General features: G+C 37.0%; 1 protein-coding gene across 1 annotated transcript; it reads right to left on the reverse strand.

The window, feature by feature from the left end:
- Positions 1-1,269: 1,269 nt before the first annotated feature.
- Positions 1,270-21,562, reverse strand: LOC104269940 (the record flags this gene model as incomplete). Its single annotated transcript, XM_009872871.1, has 3 exons — positions 1,270-2,088; positions 19,865-19,951; positions 21,479-21,562. Coding segments are annotated over 3 exons (990 nt in total), but the record flags the coding sequence as incomplete, so codon positions are not given.
- Between the last annotated feature and the right edge of the window lie 1,195 nt (positions 21,563-22,757).

Here is a 22,757-nt window from a genome sequence, read left to right on the forward strand (position 1 = left end):
AAAACGCCTTTTTTTTTTTTTTCTGGCTTTATTTCCCCAAAAAGCTCCTTCCCAGCTATCATGCACTTCTTTAGAAATTACATTAAAAAAAAATTACAAAAAAAACCAAAACCAAAATACATACATCTCTGAAAAACTCTTAAGAGTACCAGCTCTGGATTAGGACATAATAAGATTGCTCAGAGCAAATAAGTGGGGTTAATTCATTCTTGGGTTTGTTTGTTTGTTTTTAATATAGTTGCTTTTTTAATATAAGTTCTATTCTGTAAAATAGTTTCAAATCCCTACACATATGGCAAAGTTTGTGCAAAATTTCAAGTCAGGTACTTCAGAGCCTTTCAATATTAAACAGAAATCAATAAATACAAGTAGTACAATAAAAGTTAAAAATATTAATTAAAATGCATGTTGTGCAACCTTGACATAGGTATTACGGACCCCTTATTCCCACAGGCTCCCTACTTACCAATTCATAAAAGCCTGTATTGTAAGGTTTTGCACAAGTATCCCTAGCACTGAGTTTCAAGAATCTACCCAGTAATGTGTCTATTCAACACAATAAAAACATACCACAATATTTTAACAAATTATGATGTTTAACAGAGAAGATTCATTTCACCCTGTGAAATCTGCTTATTGTCTGTGAACAGTGAAAACAGGATAAATAAAGAACAAGAGCAACTTCTGATTACAGCAAAACAAAACAACACACCCAACCCAACCCATCAGATTAAATAACATTAAATATGTCAGTCTTGAGATAATGATAAATACAAGGATTTTTGCATAGGCCTCTGGAATACAGAGTCAGAATTATGGCCAATAAAACATCTGCTAGTAAGTCTAATCTTCCACCACTCTAACCTAACGAGTACTCAGAACCAAAAAGTTAAACTGAATAGCAATTTCATTGTCTAATAACTCAAACAGAGGTAAGAAATGATTTCTGCCATCCCAAAACATATAGTGCAGCGTTCTGATATTCGTGGTCACCACAGACTTCGGTATTTGCTTAATTACCAAGACCACTGTGCAATACAATCTTTAATACAGACCTACGATATAATAAAACACTCTCAAGAGAGGCTGCACAGCTCACAACATGAGCCTCAGTATGACAGGATGGAGTATGCAAAGACTAAAGAAAGCTGCTCTTTGTAATATCCACTCAGGATTTGCAGGCTGTAGATAAAGCAGCCTCCAAGGCAGCCAAGCCCAGGAAGGAGTGTAAGGCCTGGCGTAATGCAGTGAGACGTCAGGACGTTGTTCTCAATGTGTCTTTGGTTTAGGGAGGCGGGAATCCCGATTAGCGGGCAAGCTGTCCCCAGAATGCAAACCTGTGCTCTGCGTTTGCGTATTTTCCTTTCTCTGTACCGGTGGCTTTGGGATGTTAGACTTCAGAGAGGTGTTCTGAGGCTCTGGAAATACTGCTGTGGATTTCTGACTGCTCATTTGCTTAGATTTAACAAAGGATGTACTTGGTGGGCGAAGTTTAGACACTTTCTGGCTCTGTTTACCCTTTAGGTTATCCTGACCAGATGTTGGCTGTAGCTGAGTCGAGCTACTTAACGGTAGAAGCTCAGGTTCCTTGGAAGCAGTGGAATGATCTGCAGATCGTGCGAGAACGGCCATTGCAGGAGGCACTAAAGCATTTGGGGGCTTTGCAATTCCTAAAGTCTTTGGCCGAGAAGCCTGGTTTGCGAATGAGGGTTGACCTTTCACTGCTAAGTCAGTCCGCACTTCTCGAGTATCAGCTCGTGTGGAAGTCTGAAAACGGGAACGAGACGGTAATGTACCTTTATTACTAGCCACCTCTCCAGAGTCTTCAGTACTTTTATTTTTCAGATTTACCAAATATGATGCATTCTCATCTTTTACATTTAACTGTATGCTCATTAAAGAGTTTACATCATTCAGGCTATTTGTGAGAGAGACATTTGCAGCATTTAGATTCTGATGATTGCTGTTTTCATGCAAACCACGCTTACGATATTCACTGTGGGCCTCGATATGTGGTATTTTTATTAGTTTTCCCTGGGCGAGGTCTGTGGAACTGGGAAGGCTGTTGGAAGGCTGTAGTACTTGAGGCTGTTGGAGAGAAAAAAATACAGTAATATATTAGGCAAAGAAAATGCCTGATAATATTCTGAATCCAATGTGTGCTGACTGGATGCTTGATAAAGGCTGTATATCTGGTTTTATAAAATCAAACTTTGACTTTGGCAAAACAGGATGGTTCATGGGACTCATACAAATGTGACTTGTAACTTAAGAGGAAAAAAAAATATACCAGCACTGAAACACACAACATAAAGACAAAAAAATAAATCAATTAGCTTAAAAACCAGAAACACGAAAAAGGTATGGTTGATGGTGTCACCTAAATCTGCAGGACAGCATAAGAATGGCACACGAGTACTGATCAGTTCTGATTTAAGTGCTTAATAAACAAATGCAATGGCTATCAGACTATATCCATCTTTTAATTTCTATTCACTGCACACTCAAGTTAACTATCCCAAACCTTTTACCAAGTTCTATCCTGTATGGGCAGGAGAGTTTAATGGACCACATGAATTTACAGTGTATTTTCCTTGTATTTCTGACCTTGAGGTCAGAAAATTTGATACAGGTAGGTTGTAATTTGGCTACTGACTAGACTCGGGGAAATGTTTTATCTTGAACAGATTTCAAATGAGCTGATAAAGAAATCTCCTTCAATAGTGCAGTGCAACAGGGTACATGTGACGCTAAAGATCATACGCTACTGCGCTGATAACCAAGGAACAAAAGAATGAAGATTTTACTTGTTATCAGAAGACGCGACAGTGAATTGATGACACCTCTTCTGGGTCATTTTTATTTTCTCTTTACTCTTCCCTCTGAAAGACTTTAAAGATTAATCTGTGCACTAGCTTCACAAACATATCCCAGACCTGCAACTTGTATGCAGATCTTGGAAGAATTGTTAAAAAACCCCAGCAATTCATGGCACCACCTCAGACCTACTAAAACTTAAACTATAGTTTAAGCAGGTTTCAGGTTTGGATGTCCCTGGCAGGACTACTACTGAAAACTGAATCCTCAAAATTCCTCATCAAGGAAAAAAAAGAAAAAGTAATGGTAATGAGAGAAATATCACAGTTTCTCAGTCTAATTTTGATTTACTAGCAACTCTTCCCTTTAGAATATATTGGTTCTAGTTGGAAGCAAAGGCAACATCCAAGCTGGACCACTGACATCAGCAAGTGACCAACAGGTAAGTGCAAATATGTTTGGCAGTTTCAATATTATTGTTTCCACAAGAGGGAGAAGAAAGCCTTAAAAACTGTGTCAATCAATTATTCCTTACATGACTAAAACTAGCTTAAACTTGTGAATCTTTCTTAACCAAGCAATCCTAAAGGAAGAAAGTACTAGGCACAACTAATAATTCAGTGTATTAAGAGAGTTACAGCTTAAATGAATCCTCCAATATTTTTGTCATTTTTCAGGGTTTCTGTACTGGGTTACAGAAGTCATTATCCTTCCAGCTTGTGAGCTGACAGTTGAACGCTAGCCAAACTGATAGACTGATTTGAAACCTCACCTGCAAAAACAAAACTGAGTGCAGAAATGAGTGCAGAAATCAAAGCAATAAATACTTGATTCCCATAAAAACACTTCAACAAGTAATCGAAATTTTCTAATTCTACCTGAAGTAAAAAGTAAGTACACTTATAGCAAACAATATTGCGTCGAATTCTAATATGTAAAAATACGTGAGAAAAATTTTCCCCTTATCTAGAAAGTTTCTAAATGCCAGTCTTCAAAAATGCAGACAAATATTTCATATGAACATTGCAAATCCTAACTTTATAACAAATAATCCTAGTTATACTAACCAGCAAAAAAAATAAATAAATTGTAAGTTACAGAAGAAACTATATTCACACAGAAAGTTGAGCTAAACACAAAACCATCTGAAATATAGCAAAGTAGCAAGCTTTCTATAATGTTATTTCAAGTTCTTTTGGCAAAAAACTAGGAAGTATTTGAGCTTTTCCATTTGGACAGCTTTGCATTTCTACATATGAAAGTAGAAAAAAAGCATATTTTCCTTATTATCCTTCCTAACCTAAAAAGGTCTAAGCAATTCAATAGCTATAAAGTTAGCAAATCAAAGGCAGAAAACACCTACATGCTCAGAATTATGAGAACCCTAAAGCTCCAGTGTATCCTTGCTAAGTTGTTTTAAATACTGTACTGCTTTTTTTGATTTTGTATTTCTATATAATCTAAGTCTGTCCAGTTATCACAATTACAGATTTTAACCTCTTCAGATTGTTACGTGCATTAATGTTCAAGATGATGCTGAAAGCAGAAAAGTACCACTTCCAACATGTGCAAGTAACAGTTCATAAGGTATTTAACACTGAAAACTGCATTACCTTCACCGACAGCTTATATCTTTGCGTTACACACAAGTTTTTGTTTTACTAGGGAAGTCTACATTATTAGTCAAAACTAGCCAAAACAGACAGCAGGAAAAATACTTCATGAACTCCATCATAAGAAGGAGGGGAAGTAGAAACATAAAGAAACATTCCACCTTCTAGACATAGTATTTTATTTCATGAAAGCCTCAAAAAAAAAAAAAAAAAAAGCCCCAAACCCCACTGCAGTTCGTCATCTGCATTGCTTTGAGTGCACTTCTGATAATATATTGGGTTGGGACAGACCATGCCTTGGTCTAGACATGCTAACTGTAACATGCTAACTTGGTACTGTCATGCTAAATAGACTTCTGATTCTGTTTCATAAAGAAAATATTCACATGGACAAACACACCTGCATTCCTTCAGGATGCTTCTAAAGTCTTAAAGTTGGACTCTAAAACATTTTGAGTAGCTGAAGAAAATTAGTTCTCCTCAAAGTGAATGTACATCAGACAAAGCGCTTTGCGCACATGCTCCTTTTTGCACAAGAAACAGACTCTTCTGTACCAGCAAGACTTGCATGTATTGATGCACCAATCAAAATTACTAAAGTACAGTCCCTACCACGTTAGCTTAAGAGGTGCTTCTTTCATTTCTCTCAAGTAAAACTGGCTGTTACACCATCCAAAGGAAAATGACAACATACCCACAAAGAGGATTACCATCACCACAGTTACTGAAACCCTGAGATTGTATGAGATTCATGCTGGGAAACCGGAGACGAGTACGTCATCCTGATAAAGAAGTTAATATGGCCATGACAGTGACAGTTATTGCAATATCGTTATGTTTAAATTCCCTTCAGTTTTGCTTTGGTTATTCTGTATCTCTAACCTGCATCCCCATCTCGACTCCCTAGATGTTACCCCTGTAGAATGCAATAGAGGCATTTTCTCCCTGCAGCATTTTGAGGAACGGGGGAAGTGAAGCAATGAGAAATCCAAGAACTGCATGCACATCTCCAACAGACATGCATCATGCATAGGGGCAAAAAACGCCAAACAAACAGTGAAAATGCATGAGGAGGCGGTGGGAAGAAATCTGAAGTTGTACTGTACCACGCTTTATCACAGAAGTAATGGACTAACTTCTCAACTCCTTGCCAATGGCATAATGGGAAAGCAGAGACAAGAAAAAGACAAGGACAATGATGTCAGAGGACCAGGACAAAACAATGAGCAATTGCCATGACAGAACTGCAACTTTTCACCATTCAAATTGTAATTACCATGTCCTCCCCCTTGTTTTTTAATCCACCTTCCAGAAACAAAGGTAGCAACAGTACAAAAAATATTTATAGCAAGAGCTGCGCAGAATACCTTCGCTCTTACAACTTGAAGTCTTTTAAAACAGTTAAATCTCTTACACTTCAAATACTGTCAAAAGCTGTAACTAGAATTTGTGCATATGATTATGAGTATATTCATCAAAAACTATTTGCATCCACGTTAGATACCCAACAGTGAACAACAGTGCCATGAGATACATTGCATTATGTGCTCTGACCACATTGCCTGTTTGGTGGTGGAAGATGGGTTTAATTAACCTTCTTCCTAACAACTCGCTCACGAGCTTGAAGAGACACCACACTACCACATTTTCTTTTTGAGAGGAGGTGGGAGGAAGGGACACAGACCCTGCTAGACAGGTTTTCAGTTTCTGATCAGTTGTGACATCCCTTATCTCGCTGCCTCGGCACAGGATAAGCTGTCACTCTATAGGCCTTCATTTGAAGATGCAGCCTTGCTAACGGGCTACACTGGAAAGCTCTCATTTTCTACCTCTGGAAAACACCAAGATTTCACACCTTAAATCTGTAGCAATTACTAATACCATCATTTTAGATTTCTTTTTTTTCCCCTCCTCCCTTTTAGCTAATTATACCCATATTTCAACATTGTAAAATAGGATTCCACAGTATGGTATATGATGCAAAGCAACACTAATATTTCTTTTTTAACCACCATTCATCACAGCATGAGGGTAATATGGCATAGCATTATTTTTTTTCTTCTGCATAGGCTGTATAGGAACTCCAACATAAAGAAAAATACTCTGTATCTCACAGAAAAATTACTTAATATATAACTACATCAAGGCAGGCATATAATTTGAAAATACAGGTATATATGCAACAAACCAACAAATGTGAGCACATATAGAATTGAGTTTTGTTAGCAAATATATACTTAGTCAGGCACAGGCCACATTTCTCTTGTAGTCCGATCCACAACTACCCAACCTGGGAGAAGGTAGTTTTTCTTAGAAGACATTTCTTCATACAGCTGAACACTCGTTAGTCAGAGCAAAAATAATTACATGTAAATGTCAGTAATGTTATGATTCTAGGATATTTTTATTAATTTCACACTGTCTTTAATGTGAGTCATAGAACTTCCCAGATAATATTCTTAAGCAACTTCGTTCTGCGAACACCAACACGTGGTACACCCTACAAAGAACTAGAATCAGTCAATAAAGGTTTGGAAACATTTCAATGTTAATCAACATACTTTTGTAAATAAAAACAAAAATACGCATGAAAAAGCAAAGCCTGGACCTGATTTATAGCCAATGTGCATCCAGCAGCTATCTTGCTGCTGATAAAAAAAAAAAAAGATATGTGTTACCTGCTAGAATTGCTTACATTTTCTTTATTTGTAATGCTTACACACAAAAAGTCTATTTTTTTCCATGAAGTTCACAATAAGTGGAGATGTGAACAACTGCAATCTTGAGTAACAGAACAGTTTTCATCAGCGTTTCTGTGTGGAAAAGGGGCCTAGAGTAAGTGGTGTCATAGTCTTGCATTGCAACAAGAGTTCATAGTTGTTCACTGACAATTTGTATTCTAAATGCTGCGTTTCTAGAGCTGCATTATTAAAGTTTCAGAACACAAAATCCAAAGTTCTAAATTGTATTGAACATTTGCAATGGACCACTACACAAAAGTGGGAGTTATAGGAATAAAAACCAATTTTGTTTACAAAAATGTCAAAAATCAATACACTATTATGATAGTGTTTAAGAATTACAAAACATTGAACTGCTTCCAAGGCTGCTGAAACAACATGAAGCCAAGAAATGTGGAAGTATCAAAAACTAATTTTCATTCAAAGTGCAAAACACACATCCACTTCGAAAGCATGTGAACGAAGTGCAGTGAGGTGGTAAGTTTGTAGGGCCCGTTAAGCAGTGGGCATGCTCACGTCGTTAGTGGAGAGAATAGAGAAGCACTGTAAACATATAATAGTTTTGTAATATTACATACCAGGAATATATTACCTGTCCTGTACAGCAGCAGTAAAACTACGTTACAGTATATAAACAACCAAATATGAGCAATTTGCAGATTTACACCCTCATAATCTACAGTGCTTGTAAGTGGATCTGTGTATCCATCAGCTCTCGACACGTAGTAAAGAAACCTGCAGTGGTCACAAGTGCAGAAGGTATTTTACGTTTGGGATCCAGAAGTTAGAGAAGAAATGCTTGAATTCCAAAATGTCCAGGCAGAAAACACAGCTAGACAAAAAACAAGACTACTTCATGTCCCCATCACCAACAGAACGCTAACATTGACTTTAGGGCTATTTTTGTGTTCTGGGTGTGATACCCAGCCCATCGCTTGCCTCAAAACCCCACATCTGGCATTCTGAAGTAGGTCAAAAACCAGCAGACTTAAAACCACTGAACCAAGAGAAGAGGTAAAGTGAGAAAGAAGGATGCTAGCGATAATTCCAGAAATGTTCTACTTTATAGGACTCTTTACTTAAAAAACCATTGATTTTGCAAGAGTGTCAGTAGAAGTGACCAAGAAACCTCCTGATTCATACTGTATTTTTATTCTCAGTATTTATCTTTTGATCAAAACTAAAAACTTAAAGAAAAAGGATAGGAACACTCAGTTATAGAAAACATTTTCCTACATCTTAGGTTAATTACATTTTGGGTTAATAAGTCAAGGGCCAGTTTTCACCTACTTCACTTCCTTTACTAGTAAGTCATAGAATTTCATGTGTAAAATGTATACTAAAAAAAACCCCAACTTGCTTTAGTAATGGAAGTTTGTTATGGAGTCCCTGAATGAGAAGCTGCTGCCGTCAGTGGAGGAATGAGGTGGAGGTCAGGAAACTGGTAAGAAATTAGCAAAGTTTTCTTCTTCAGTTAAGCAATGTGAACAATGTGACACATCTGGCAGCTCAGACACCATCCTCCCATTCTGACTCTTCGATCTGGAAGCCCCCAAAATGGGACATTTATATGCTCCTCAGGTCTAAAGTTGATCTTTTTAGACTCAGACTCACTGCTGACAGGGCAACAAAACAGCCAGGCTGTGCTACTGCTGGTCTCTAACCAGAAACTGAAGATGTGACAATCAGCTTTCAGGGTTCTCTGTTTGTTACACGCACACACACACACACACACACACACACACACGAGTCCCACATCAAAGAGCACAAGAAAATGAAGCACATCCTTCCATTGCATAGAGAAAAGCCTACAAAACAGGCTGTGCATTCCCAAAGAGTTATTTAAATGAACATTGTCACAGAAATATCAAGAGCGTATTTGAAATACAATTTGCAAAATACAAAATTTTGGGTTTTTTTCTTCTAATTGAAATGTTAGGATTATTGCAATTTGAAATATATACATATATATATATATAAGCTTAGTTTTGCAAAGTGCAGCCAACTCTTCAGATATCCATTGGTCCTGGAAAACTTCCTTTGTTTCCATAATTTGGCTTTGTCCTCTATTCTTTGTCCAAATACACTCTTGAGCTTTGCTAGGCAGTCAAACACACTGTAATTCTCAAATTACAGTACATTTTAAAAATATAACTTTAGCTTTATGGACTAGTTATATTTCTTTGTACAATTATCTGCTTACAATGCAATACCAAAGCATGAAATAAGACTTACCATTTCTCTATGTCTACGTAAGCATACAGTTTTAAAACCAGCAATTGTCTTTTGTTTTGCAGATCCAAGCCAAGAGAACAAATACATCTTAAAACAGCCCACATTGTAGCTAGCACATAAGGAATGTTAATAAACCATGCAAGTTTTGCAACAGCCACTTCAATGCATTAGAAGCCTTTTTACAACAAATGTCAAGGAGGGGGAAAACAAAAATTAGTTTCAAAGAAGCCATTCTGAAAAGTTAAGACAACTTCTTGCAAGAGGCAATGAAAACGACATTTTCTCGCCAACATTTTTATGCACATCCACGACGTATTTATGTAAATACATCCACATATGCACACATGCAGACCTATGAGCAAACAGAACACAGACAAACAGGATAGTACATTACAGCCATGAAAGAGAACGGGAAGATGCAGCAAGCAAAATGTATGTTAAGACAAGACTGGAAACAAGGGCCTACTCAGGTTTGCCTGAAGAACTGCTGAAGTAAATCAGCGTTTAATAACTGTTACGAAGCTATAAGTTACAGCTGCTTATACGCTGGCTGAAGGAAGCGCTTTGGTTAGCCACAGGCTACGGTGTGCGCCTGTAGGTCTGCCTGAGAAAGGAGGATACTACGAGATGAACAGTGCGTGCAAAGGGGAAGCTTCTACGGGAACACGGTGAGGGAGATGAGTGAGAGGTACAGACTCACTCTGTCTGCGGTGCGGTGGAACAGTCCGAGGGATGCCCTGGAATGAGCCCTGCCAGGGAGAGAAGGAGGGAGCAGAATACCCACCCTGTGCAGAAAGAGAGAGGAGGAGAAGTATAATAAAAAAAGAGAACAGGGAAAAACAAGACACCAAAAAGCCACACCATTCTTTTTCCCCCAGAAAGGTATCATTATATTTCCCAGTAGTTCTACTTTGTAAGAGCAAACGCTACATGTAACTAAAGTCCATTATGATGCCCCTGACTGGTCAGGCATCTTACCGAATACCTCCATTTTTATTTAACATATAGGCACACAGTTCCGTTAAAGATGTTTTTAAGGTAGAAGTATAGGAGCTAAGCTTTTCGTGTTAAAAATACATACAAAAAATCGTATCTTTACAGCTTTTAAGATGTCTCACCAAGCAGCAAGTTGCTTAATACTGACCTACTGGAAAAACAGCTTCAGTTCACAACAAAAAGTTTCTAATGCATAGAAACAGATTTTCTAGCAAGAGTCCATTTCCATCACATTTTGATAGTACTACTGAATGCTCAAGAGGAGACGTGACACATAGCTGTTTTCCATTATAGGATGAGAGAACTGAGTATGTTGATGCCACGCAGGGTTTGCCTGGCAGATGTTTCAAATCACCACAAAAGTCACACAGTCTGGTTCCTGTGTTCTCAGAACAAGAAAAAGTAGTATTATCTAGTCTACCATTTTTTCCAGACCCTTACCATTGAAAGAAATCTATCTGAGCTGGAGCTATCTTCTTAAATCATGTAATCTTGCTTTCCTATTTCAGCAAGACAGGTTTAAGTCTTTACAAACCCTTCACTATTAAAGCAGCTGAAAGATTCTGCTTTTCTAAGTTCTGGAATATTGGTGTTAACAATAACAACTGCCATTGCCTCCTGGCTACCAGTAACCAGCAGATAATCAACAGCAACCAGTTGCAGCTACTCTTTCACACAGCAGGAATAATATACCTGAACAAACGTCTTTATCAAGGAAGACATGAACACAGCTTGCCCCTCCTCTCTAGCTTCTCTGTTGGCACTTCTGCTGCAGATCAGAGTGCCAGGGTTGGACAAACAATAAAAAAGTAGTTTATTTCCATGCTGCTTTTAAAAGTGTGTTAATCATCACATTATTTCTGTGAAGAAATATTCTGCTTTTATATGTCCTAGAATTTCAAACACTTCCCTAGTCTTCCAGTTATCCTAGTCTAATTAGATTTTACCCACCATTATTCCAAGTTTCAGTACTGCTAAGATATATCTCAGCACATGCTTTTAACCAAGTCTTAGAATCTGCCAGCCGGAACACTTTCAAACTAGAACACAAAATAAAAAAATCTGACGTGACTTCTTTATTATTCTTCAGAAGCTGAGATAAAACAATTATTGGAGTGAAATCCAAGGAACAAATTAAACAAGTTCCTTAATCTTATTATCTCTAGATGGAGATAACTGATTAGCTATCACATTCTCTTACAGTCCTCCATCAGTAGCCATTAATGTCAGCACAATTTTTAGACTGCTGCACAAAAGAACAGTAAGAGCTTTAGTCAAGCAATATGACAAAATAATATAATATGTTGCATCATCTCAGTAGGTCTAAAATACACAAATATTCCTGGGAACAAGATTAATCAATCAATGATTGATGGGACATTAACACAAGCTTTGGATTTTCACAGTGCTGTACAAAAGAACACTTCATTTTTCAGGACTGCTCACATTTCAACCTAAATGGTGTCAGGGTGGTGGAACAACATACTAACAAAAAATTCTTTCCACTCCCTAAACTTAACTAAACACCTAGAATAAAAAGCACAGTATCGTCAGGTATAGGTCTCATCTTGCAGAGACATGAGTTGGCAATGTGCATTTTCCCGTTCTGGGAAAAACATTGAATTAAGAAAGGAGGGGAAAATTTTATATTCTCTCCCTTCTCTCTCTAAAAAGAGAGATTAAGACAAGTACAAACCAGCTGAGCTACATAACAGTTATGATAGTACTGCAAATGCAAAGCAATAGTTAGATGTCTTGATAGATTTCAATACTTTTAAGTATCTGTATCAGCACTTCAAAGCATGGCACCAAGTACAGTCTTCTCAAAAATTCTTCATGGTATTTAATCATCACTCTGACTGGAGAATTAAATGGCAAAAGTGCAAGTTGCTTCCTTCAATGTTTTGCCTCCTAAACTGAACTGCTTTCTGGGCATGGTTCAGTCTCCTTCTCCCAAATGCTGCAGAACATTCTATACTTTGAGAAGTGGAAGTAGCTCTTCCTCTGGCAGCAGTCTTAAGCATATGCACTGCTCTGTATAGTCAAATGTCAAATAAATGCCAGGCTTCTTTTTTTTTAAAAAAATAAAATCATAACAAGCATTGTTCAACTGTATAATAAATAAGGTAAGTAAAATCAGTATCAGTTGAACTGAGCAAGGACAAGGAAATACAGCACTGGGAAGTTATTACGGCAGGTGTTATGACTTACACGGATTGTACAAATGATAAACATTGTCTGGATCCCACAGATATAGCACATTAAGAAATAAGTATCTGCAAATAAGTCTGGCTCATGAAAAGACGACTTTTGTTTTGATAGTATATTTTAAAAATCCAGCAAGTTTACAAATCTTTTTCCTTTAAACAACAACTCACAACCATGCCCTCGTATTACTCAAATGTGTACTGAGGTTCCCAAGAAAACAGGAAAAAAGAAATATATGCTAATAAACATAAGCTAATCTCCTGAGATTATGGTACATATGCAAAATATGCAGAGAATCTGGCAGCTTCCTACTAAATAACTCACAATTTATTTTATGCTTGATTATTTAAAATTCTATGAAATTCATAAGCAAGCAATGCTAGAATTGGAAGATGAGAACGTGACTTACCTCAGCTTCTGTAAGAAAACCCAAAACATGCAAAGAGATTCTTCTGAGCTCTGAAGCCTAGTCTGATGCAAGTCTTGCCCCTCGCACCTTAATGCTAGGCAGCACTCAGAACAGTTCCTCCCCCAAGCTGTTGCATTCCTCCAGTCACTAACATATATCCCATTCCTTTCATTTCCCAGATATAGGAATTGTAAAATAGCAAAAGCATCTCAAAAAAGAAGTGATTCAGAATTTTAAGCACGAGGCAAAACAGGAGACTCGGGAGTGGAACAGCAAGAGCAACTGAAATAAAGCACCCTAGGCATCAGAACAAAGCAAGGAATGTTGTTCAGATATCTCGATGAGCTGTACAACTGCTGCTAAATGCTGTACGAAGTTCTGACTCTAACTGCATTAGAAAAGTTCTGGGTTTGTTTTGTTTATTTTTTATTTTTTTTTTACATAAAGCTACTATGAAGATGTTGAAGCCAGTGCTTCTTCATTGCTATGAAGAGACCTCAACCTTAAAATAAGCAATCGCTTCTGTCGGAAAACGACAAGAGAAATACTTCTAAGCCATTGCTGCACACTAATTTTAGTCCAAAAGCTAAATATTCCAGCTCTTTCTCCAAAGATACACCAATATCCAAAACTGCTACTGCTTTAAGAATTCTTTTCTGCTGCAGAAACACAAATACAAGGAAGATAAATTTCTATCCATACAGCTGGAGCCTTTGAGCACTTCCAAGAAGACATTATTTTCCCGACAACTCGCCTAGCATTGTCAGTTGTCTCCTACAAAGAGTTCCACATCATGAACAAATCTAGAATGACAGGCTTCAAGTATCAATGAAAAACGAAATGGTTGTGCAGCAGTCTCTTCTTGGGACCCAGAAAGAGACTATGAATGAGCAGTACAGACATGCAATAGTCTTTTTGAAAGTATTCAAGTAAAAAACAAACCCAGTTTTATATGCTGGTTTACACTAAACCAGTGAGAATTCCTTCTTCTGTGTATGTGCCTACACACTATGCACTGCCTCTGGAACAGCACAAGAAACAGATACATAGCACGAGTGTCTAGTTCAGCCATGGTTCTGTCTCACCAAGAGCGTGCACTATAATGGATCAGCCAGCAAACAGCAGAGTACTGGACAAGGAGAGAAGTCTAGGCTGAAAGTGAAGATAAACCACTTATGTAGCAACTAGGCTTCAAAACCTGGAAGTTTAAATTTATAATTGCAGAATCAAAGCATACATGAAGTTTAAGACTAAGGTGGAAGGAGGTACTAAAAAAAAAAAAAGACAACAGTACACAAAGACAGCCAAAGTATTACAAAGGGAAGATTCATCAAAACAATCTACATGAAAGGCTTTGAAAAAGGAAAGAGTACTCGGTAGGCAAAGAACATCTTGGTGCAGAATTAGAGAAGAGATGTAGTAAAAATCAAGAATATGCACACTCCCATGCAAACTGAGAGGGTTTGTCATTTTACCAAAACCGAGAATAAACCTGTATATACATTTAGGAAGCAAAGCTTATTCTCAGCACTATGTACTGCTCTGATACCAAGGAGAAAAATCGCCTTTTACTGTGTGCTCCTGCTGTTGCAGGGCACGAGAGAGCACCCGTGATCTCGAGTTGTGTTATGGTAAGGAACCGGACCGCAGGGGTCAGAACCTTCTACAGACATATTCACCCAAATTCAGGGCTTGGTAGTTTGCTCACTTGTCTTGTACTTCTCAGCATCCGCAAACAACCTTTCTAGTTCAAGAAGCCAAATAATTTGTGAGCATAATCTTGACATCTAACCCCTTTACCCTCAAAATCTTAAAAGTAATAGCAGTACTTGGTATTACAGACCCAATGCTGCAAAGCCTGAGACACAACTGTGGCAATGTAAGCATCCATCACACTTCTCTTCTTTGTAAGCTTTGTCCATCAACATTCACTTCTTCAGGCGATTTTATGTTCAATACCTTCTTCTATGCTTTGGTTTTGTGGTTGTTTTTTTTTCCTTCTGGGATGGTTAATTGGTAGATATAAATTAACTGGAAGTGAATTCCATATAAGATATCTGTAAGAAATCCTTCTAGAAATGTTATAGTGTACCCTACCAGTGAACACTTGGACCAGCCTTTACCTGAGGATAGAGCGCCAAAAATAATGTCTTCATCTAAGTTATCATTGTCTACACGAAGAGTCAGAAAATGAGATAAGTTTTGAGAATACTGTCAGGACACTACTTCCAAAAAATAACATTTAATAGACACTGTAGCTATGCTATATGTAGTTAACTATTAATTTTTAATAGGCCAAAGTTTCAAAATATTTATTTGCAGCCACTAGGTTTTATTATATGAGTACTAAGTTTCAAGGATTAACCTCAAATTATACAGCTTCAATGTATGTACATATTTACCTTTAAATAGGAGAAAACCGAAAACCTAAAAGTACTTTCAAAAACTGTGGTCCCTAGAGAGAATAACCCCAGCCAAGTTTATAATCACATCAGGATGGGCCATTTTACAGGAATATTTTGTAATAAAGAAACATAAGAGAACATGACATTTTAACTCTTTCAAATGTATGAGTATGTTTCCTCTCTCACTGTTTCCTAGTTTATTCTAGCGTCTATTCCTTATGAAACACTACATTAACAATGGTTGTTAAGCACCTTTCTGGAAGCATTTTAAAGTATTTTCTGAAACACTAAATTACTGTGTGTTACTAGACTGTTATTTATGCTTCAGGAATCAACATAGTATCAGTTCTGCTAGAATTTGTAAACAGCCAGAATCATCTTGAACATTACAATAACCAAAAGTAAAGTAACTTCCTGGCATTCACTCTCATTTAAATTGACTGGCAGGTCAACACTTAGAGGGAAAAAATGAAATAGTTAAACATTCATCAATTTTGCTAAGTATTACCACGCTTAAAGAAGCAAAAGGCTTATATAGCTCAAAGGAGCTATTCTCTCACTGCCAAGACTTCAACTGTAATTTGGTTTTAAAAAATGTGGTCTATATAAAAACTTCATAATTTCATAAATATTAACTACATTTCATGACCCGTACCACATTTAAGACCAAAATCCTGATTTCTCTCAGTCTGTACTATCAGTTCAAGACCATTATATGAAATTGAACAGGAGTGTTAAATAAAGTAAAACAAATATTTTCTTTCCGATCTTTTTTGTTTAGTAAGAATACAATTTACTGGTGCATTTCCTGCTGTTTCCCTTCATTGTACTTCTGCCTCAAGAAAATAAAGCCAATTGTCCCTCCTTTTTATTGCAAGTGACATTTTATGTCATTGACTTCCAGATAAACAATGATTTCACGCCAAGCGTTTTATAATTCAAGTGCATGTTAGCAGCACTATTAAGTTAGAAAGTTGAGGACAGATCATTAGAGCTGAAACTTGGCTACAGCAGCAAGATTATCATCCTCCTTTAAGAAACCCCACACGAAGAAGCTTCTATTGATTTCCGTTTGCTTACTACATATTCTGCCCCAAACTTTCCAGCTATCATCTGTAAATAAACACTCCTAAAAAGTAGTACAATTTGAAAATTTGTCAATACTTCATGAATTTTCCTAACTCTTGTATCAATTTTCATAAGAAATTTTACATATAGATAAAAATAGAGATGTTCATAACACACATCTGACAACCATGTGCCTACACACATATGTAGGCTCTGGTTTGAACCAATACTGTTCAGTGATTTTACTTTTTAGTTACTGAGTAAAAGAAATATACTGGCCAATCTGACCAAAGCAGACAATTGGTCTAAATGACTCTTTTTACCAGAGATATCAACTCATATTCCCCATCTTCTCCAATAACTTTGTTTTATCAATACCACAGGTTCCTCAAACTAAAGCTTCTGCAGTCGGCAACTTTCAATAGTTATTTATGTTTCTGAATTTATATGGAAAAAGAGACAGAAAGAAAGGAACATGGAAACAACAATAGCCACTAACCTAGTAATAGTATCAACAGAGGAAAACATCAAATAAACATCACATACATGAAACGAAAACTTTAGGAAAAAGAAAAAATACAACAGCTCAAAAGCACCAAAGTAACAGGAAAGGAGAAATAAATGGGATGACCAGAGACATCACTCATACGTCTGGAACAGAGGTGCCAGAGCAAACTAAAAGTTACTTAAGGTGATGATCTTTTTACTATGGGTTGTCCTTAGACAGAAGATGGTTGGAAAGCACGGTCTCAGCAGGATAAAGCTGTTTGCTAGCAGCTGGTGAACATGCAGCACAGTGGTGCTTTTATCCTAGTACTATATATTTAAAAGACTAATTTTAGAATGATAGGTGTGATTTCTTTGTACTACAATCTTACAACAGGTAACTCAAGGCAGGGTAAAAAAAAAATCTAACCCATGTTTAATCTTCTAAAGAAGTGTCCTAGGGTTCTCTAGCTGGAGCAGTACCTTCAAGATATGAAAACTATTTGCTGGTGACTGACAAAAGCCTTGTTTATCATCCAAAGGTAATTCCTTATTCTTTTATCATATTACTTATGGTGTCAGTCTAACACCTTAAGTATTCTATTAGTATTCCATGAAAAAACTAAGTTTTTATAATGAAAGCAAATGTGATCCATGCAACAACATATGAGAATGAAGTGAAAGTTTTCAAAGTTATTTTTACCCAATAACTTTTTTGAACGAATCAAGTTATTCAACATTTAAAATCCCTTACTTGGTTTTTACACTTATGGACTTATATTTTTACACTGTTGCTCTTCCTCAGCAAACAGGAGAACATAAACAATGAAACTTTAACCAAGTAGAAGCAAAACACAGATACCTGTGGCTTTAAAGTCAAGATACAGGAAAATAACTGACGGATGATTAGATACACAGCTTGGATCGACTTAAACAGTGCAAAGTCTGATTATTTTAAGAGGAGACATGAATTTTAATTACTTATTTTAAAAGAAATGTTTGTGATAAATGTTTAAATAAAAGGGTTGCAAAAGAACGCAAGGGAAGCACAGCAGGAAGAATACCACTCGCACGTACTGTGCGGAATCTCTTAAGCAAGGCCAGCTTGTGTGACACTCAGAGTAACAGAACTGGGGAGTGAAATGCAGGAAGTTGTAACTGAGAAGGAATGGCACATTTTACTCACAGAACTCCTCCTCCAGGAGGTTTGTGTAAATTTATCAGCATACATGCACGTTGCCCCTGTAGGTTTTTGACTGTCTTTCTGGCAGTTACATCTAGTGGCCTTAATCACCCCCAAAAAGAAAAAAAGAAAGGAGAATTAGTGAGATAATAACACCACCTCCTGAAAGGCCCAGAGTTCAAATACCATGCAGTACTTGACAGTGTAGCACAATACAATTACAATTGTAGAAGGTAGTATTTACAGTGCTGCTTTTCCCAAAGTACATTTAGAAATAATGTAGAATAAGTGTTGACTTGTAGAAAGGGCTTTTGATTAACCTGAATTTCTGAAGCACCACATTATTTATGTCACCTTTCAATAATTACAGACATAAGTTTAATCCATCTTTACAGGAGAGTTCCTTAGCTGCAACAAAAGTTCTCAGATACTACGGTAATTAGGTATATGACTTAGCAGGGAAGGAGAGATGTCCTTGAAGAAATCTTTGAAGGCTGATGGTAAGAATAAGACTAAGAACAGTGAAAAATCAACAATTATTGCAAAATGCTACTGGACAAGACAATTGGTTTTGGTAGGCTGTGATCCAGGATTCTACTGTTTAAGAAGCAGAGCAGAAAGCCGAATCTGAACCTTTCATTTTTGTTTTTAGAGGCAGTGACCACACGCTAGACAGAGAGGATGAAGACCACAGGTCAGCTGCAGTGCATGCCTGCACAAAAGCACATGCTCCACTTGTCAGTAGAGATCACAGTCACACAGGACTGTCCCCAGCCACGACAAATCAACATAGTGCACACTTCTTGGCATCTCATCTACCCTACACGTAAAATCTTGCTGTGGTTTGAAAACCTGGGACTATTTCACAAGAATTGTCACAGCGGGTGAGTTTATCACAACCAAATGCAAAGATACACATAGCAGAATCCCAAGTTAACTTAGAACAAGGGCAAAAAGCAAAAAGACATACGTTACTTTTGCTTGAGGACTTACGCATCCACTCAAACCTGATTTACGATGAAAGTGCCCCCATAACTTCAATTTATTTGGCCGCTTTAATCTGACCATTCAACATCCTTTGTTTTCGCTCAGCTTTTTTTTTTCTTGGTGGGAGGTCGGTGTTACTGTTTTTTTGTTTTTAAAGAAGAATCAACTTTGAATACTACGTTACTCAGCTTTGAATTCTATGGTGGAATTCCTTATTAAACTAACAGACAGTAGGGGGAAGAAGAGGGAGGAAAAACCCATCAAAATAAACTTCAAGCAGAGGGATAGGTCCAATATTTGATAATTTTCAAAATACTTTTAATCATAAAGTGCCTTATCTTTGCTAATTGTTATTTCTGACCAGCTTATAGAATTTTACTTTAAAGTGTTTGTTTTGGAAATGAAATATATTTAACAATCATAACATCCTTGCTTAGTGCCACATATTCAAGTCATCACTGACCTGCAGAACTCGAGAGCCCAGGTGTGCACCTGCAAACACACTAGAACATGTAAAATCGTCTCTAAACTGGACCTTTACAGACCCAGGAGCCAGGTAGGTCTGAACTGAACCTAAATCTACTTTTATTATAATCATAGTGTATGAAAAAAATTAGATGTCTCACCCACTTAAAGCCTTCTCAAGAACTACATACAGAAGTTGCACTATACAGTGCACGCTTGGGATTTTGCTAAAAATTTAGCATCGTACTTACAAGTTGATGCTCTAATTGGTTGATTGTTTCATCCTTTTTCTTCAGTTCATCTTTCAGCTGCCTGATCTCATTCAGCAGATCATCCATCTACAACAGAACAGGGGGTTTCTCTAAGGGTGACACAAGCTCAGTTACCACCTCTACAGGACATATCACACCGCACGAGCACGGGGGCCGGGCAGAAACATCAGCACACGCTTCCCTGCTCCTGTTGGCATGGCAAGAGGGGCTGACCTCAAGAGCAAAGAAACTTAACGAGGAGGCCAAGCTGAGCCGACCCACTGCATTTTCAGGGTACAGAAATCAGCTGCGTGTTTGGTGCAGGAATTCTTCTGTACTATAAGTAACTAACATCATGTAGATGAACATCCCCAGCCAAACGCCACCTTTACCTAACAGCAAGAAATGCTGAAGCTCAAAGGTTAAGTGAACTGCTATTTGAAAATCATTAACATACAATGAGAGGAACAAGAAAAAAAAAATCATTTAGAAACATAAGCATAACTACATTTACTGAATGTAAACAGCACAACTGATTTCAATCCTACTGAAAAGTGAAGACTTAAAGTAATTATGCAGAGTTCAGAGACTGAAAGAAAATAATCTGTAAATATACAAAAACGATTTTTAAAAAAAATATTTTTTCCTCACAATGTAATTTAGCTATTTTGTAACTGTGCCATTATAGCTAGGCCACAAATAAAGTGGCATATTTTCACTTAGTTTAGGGGCATATCTTCATGTAGATTATTACAGTTTTGCTGAAGACATTATTAGTTATTGCTTTAGGACAACACTCAGACCAATTTGTTGTGCAATTTTTCAAACTATATACCAGTATGAATTACAGAAGCGACAATTCAAAACATTAGTCAAACCTAGCATTTTTTTCTGGTTAAGAAGTCTTGTTGCCCTCCCATCAGGGCAGGATTAGTGCTATTTCTATACTGATTTTACAAAAAGAGTGTCAAGCAATGCTACAGCATCTTACCACTGTAGAAAGCACAACACTAGAAGCCTGTGACCATAATAAAAGATGATCCTTTTTGGAATACCCATGACAATTGCTTCTACTCTAATACTCATTCTAAACCAATAAACTCATCTCTGGCTTTGTGGGTTCACACTGTTTTTAAGCTGCATCTGCAATACTTGCATTATCTCAGGGAAACCTTTACATGAAAGGTATTTTAAATCGAAATCTAGAACAAGTGTAATAAAAGAGAGCAAGTAATTGAATAATTATGGAATGATTAAACTTCAAAGCAAAAATTGTCTTTTCAAATTCTTACGCTCATCAGGTAGTCAAAATTTTTTATTAAATGTTGCTCTACAGTTGTTAATTCCCACATGACTGCTACAAATACTAAAAAGGTCAAGTTATTTTAATTATTAGAACCGTGCTAGTATTTGTAAGTATGCATCTTAAAACCTCAAACCCTTCTATTTTAACAAAATCGAAAAGATGAAGTATATAAACATTTGGTAGGTTTGAATTTAATTAGAAGCAGAAAGAAGCACTACCCTTACAGCAACACGAAGGTTTTGTTTTCTGTCTTATAGACATAAACAAGTTGTATCTCCTATTGCGTAGAGTAAATCAGTGTCATTTACCTTAAAAGATGACTCAGGTTCTTGTGGTTCTGGACTTGACGGAACTGAGAGCGAGATGTCCTGGAGTGACACATTTTCATCGTTCTATCAGAGAACAAAAACAAGAACAAAAACCCCCTCAAATTACTCACTGAAACAACTCCCTTGCAAACCTGCTTTCAAGGATGGAGAAACATTTCCTCTCTGCAGAGCCTGTTACAATGTCTGAACTCTCTCACCATAAATTTTCCTTTTTCCCCCCCAATAGGAAAGATTTCCTTACTACAGCATGTACCCAAATAAAAGCCTCTCTCTCCTCACAGAGCTGCAGGAACAGCTGCAGCTATGTCAAAGTGTTTTGATTTCACACAGAATTCTGGTATGAACTGGCCATTGTGTCCAAACATGTTATGTCAGGAAGGAATGGAGATGCTATGTCATTTAAAAAAATCTTCATTTCCATCAGTATTCCTTCAGATAACACCTCTGAGCAATATAAAAACAAAATATTTCAGTTAGGAATCCTTAACTAAAAAAGTAACATTTGCTGCCAGTATCCCTTCCCCTTTCTGTCCATCTCACCCACATGCGAGCTTTTAAAGAAAAATAAAAAATACAAAATGAACCTTTTACCTTATAGTAGTGTTCTCTACTTTTTTTAGGGTTCATAGTAGGGAGTTTTTTTACCCAATGACCTCACTGCCTAAAATGGCATTTGTAGAACATAAGAGTGACAGGTTTCAAACCTGTCTAAAACCACGCTGAGGCTGAGCCAGCAAATTCCCAAACTCATGAAACTCCAACTGCAGCTCAAATGCTGAAGATCAATTAAGGGAAAAACCCCCAAAAGACCTATTTATGTTCTTTAAGCCCATGAGGTATTGTTCCTGCTTTTTAATCCGTAAGAAATATTTTTAACATATATTTTAACTAAACTGCAAAGAAACATAAAATAGATTATCAGGTACAAAAAAGTGAAAAATCAAAGATAAGGAACTTGTAACAATTCAATTTTTACTTTTTCCTACTGTCACTGATTATTTGCAGCCAAAATATGCATAATCATCACCAGACTTAACAGATGTAAACAGTAAGAACTATCATACAATTCCAAATTGCTTTTACTGTACTACAGTCACATTTAATTTCCATCATTTAAATGTAATTTGATATTTTCCAGGTTTTTAGTGTTGTTTGGGTAGTTGCTTTTGTGAGGTTTTTTTCCCCAATTTACTGGCTTTTTTCTTTTCTTTTTTAAGACTATTAATTGCGAGAACAGGTTTTTTACAAGTCTTCTGAC

The sequence above is a fragment of the Apaloderma vittatum genome, unplaced genomic scaffold (assembly GCF_000703405.1).
Source record: "Apaloderma vittatum isolate BGI_N311 unplaced genomic scaffold, ASM70340v1 scaffold44547, whole genome shotgun sequence".
Taxonomy (NCBI): domain Eukaryota; kingdom Metazoa; phylum Chordata; class Aves; order Trogoniformes; family Trogonidae; genus Apaloderma; species Apaloderma vittatum.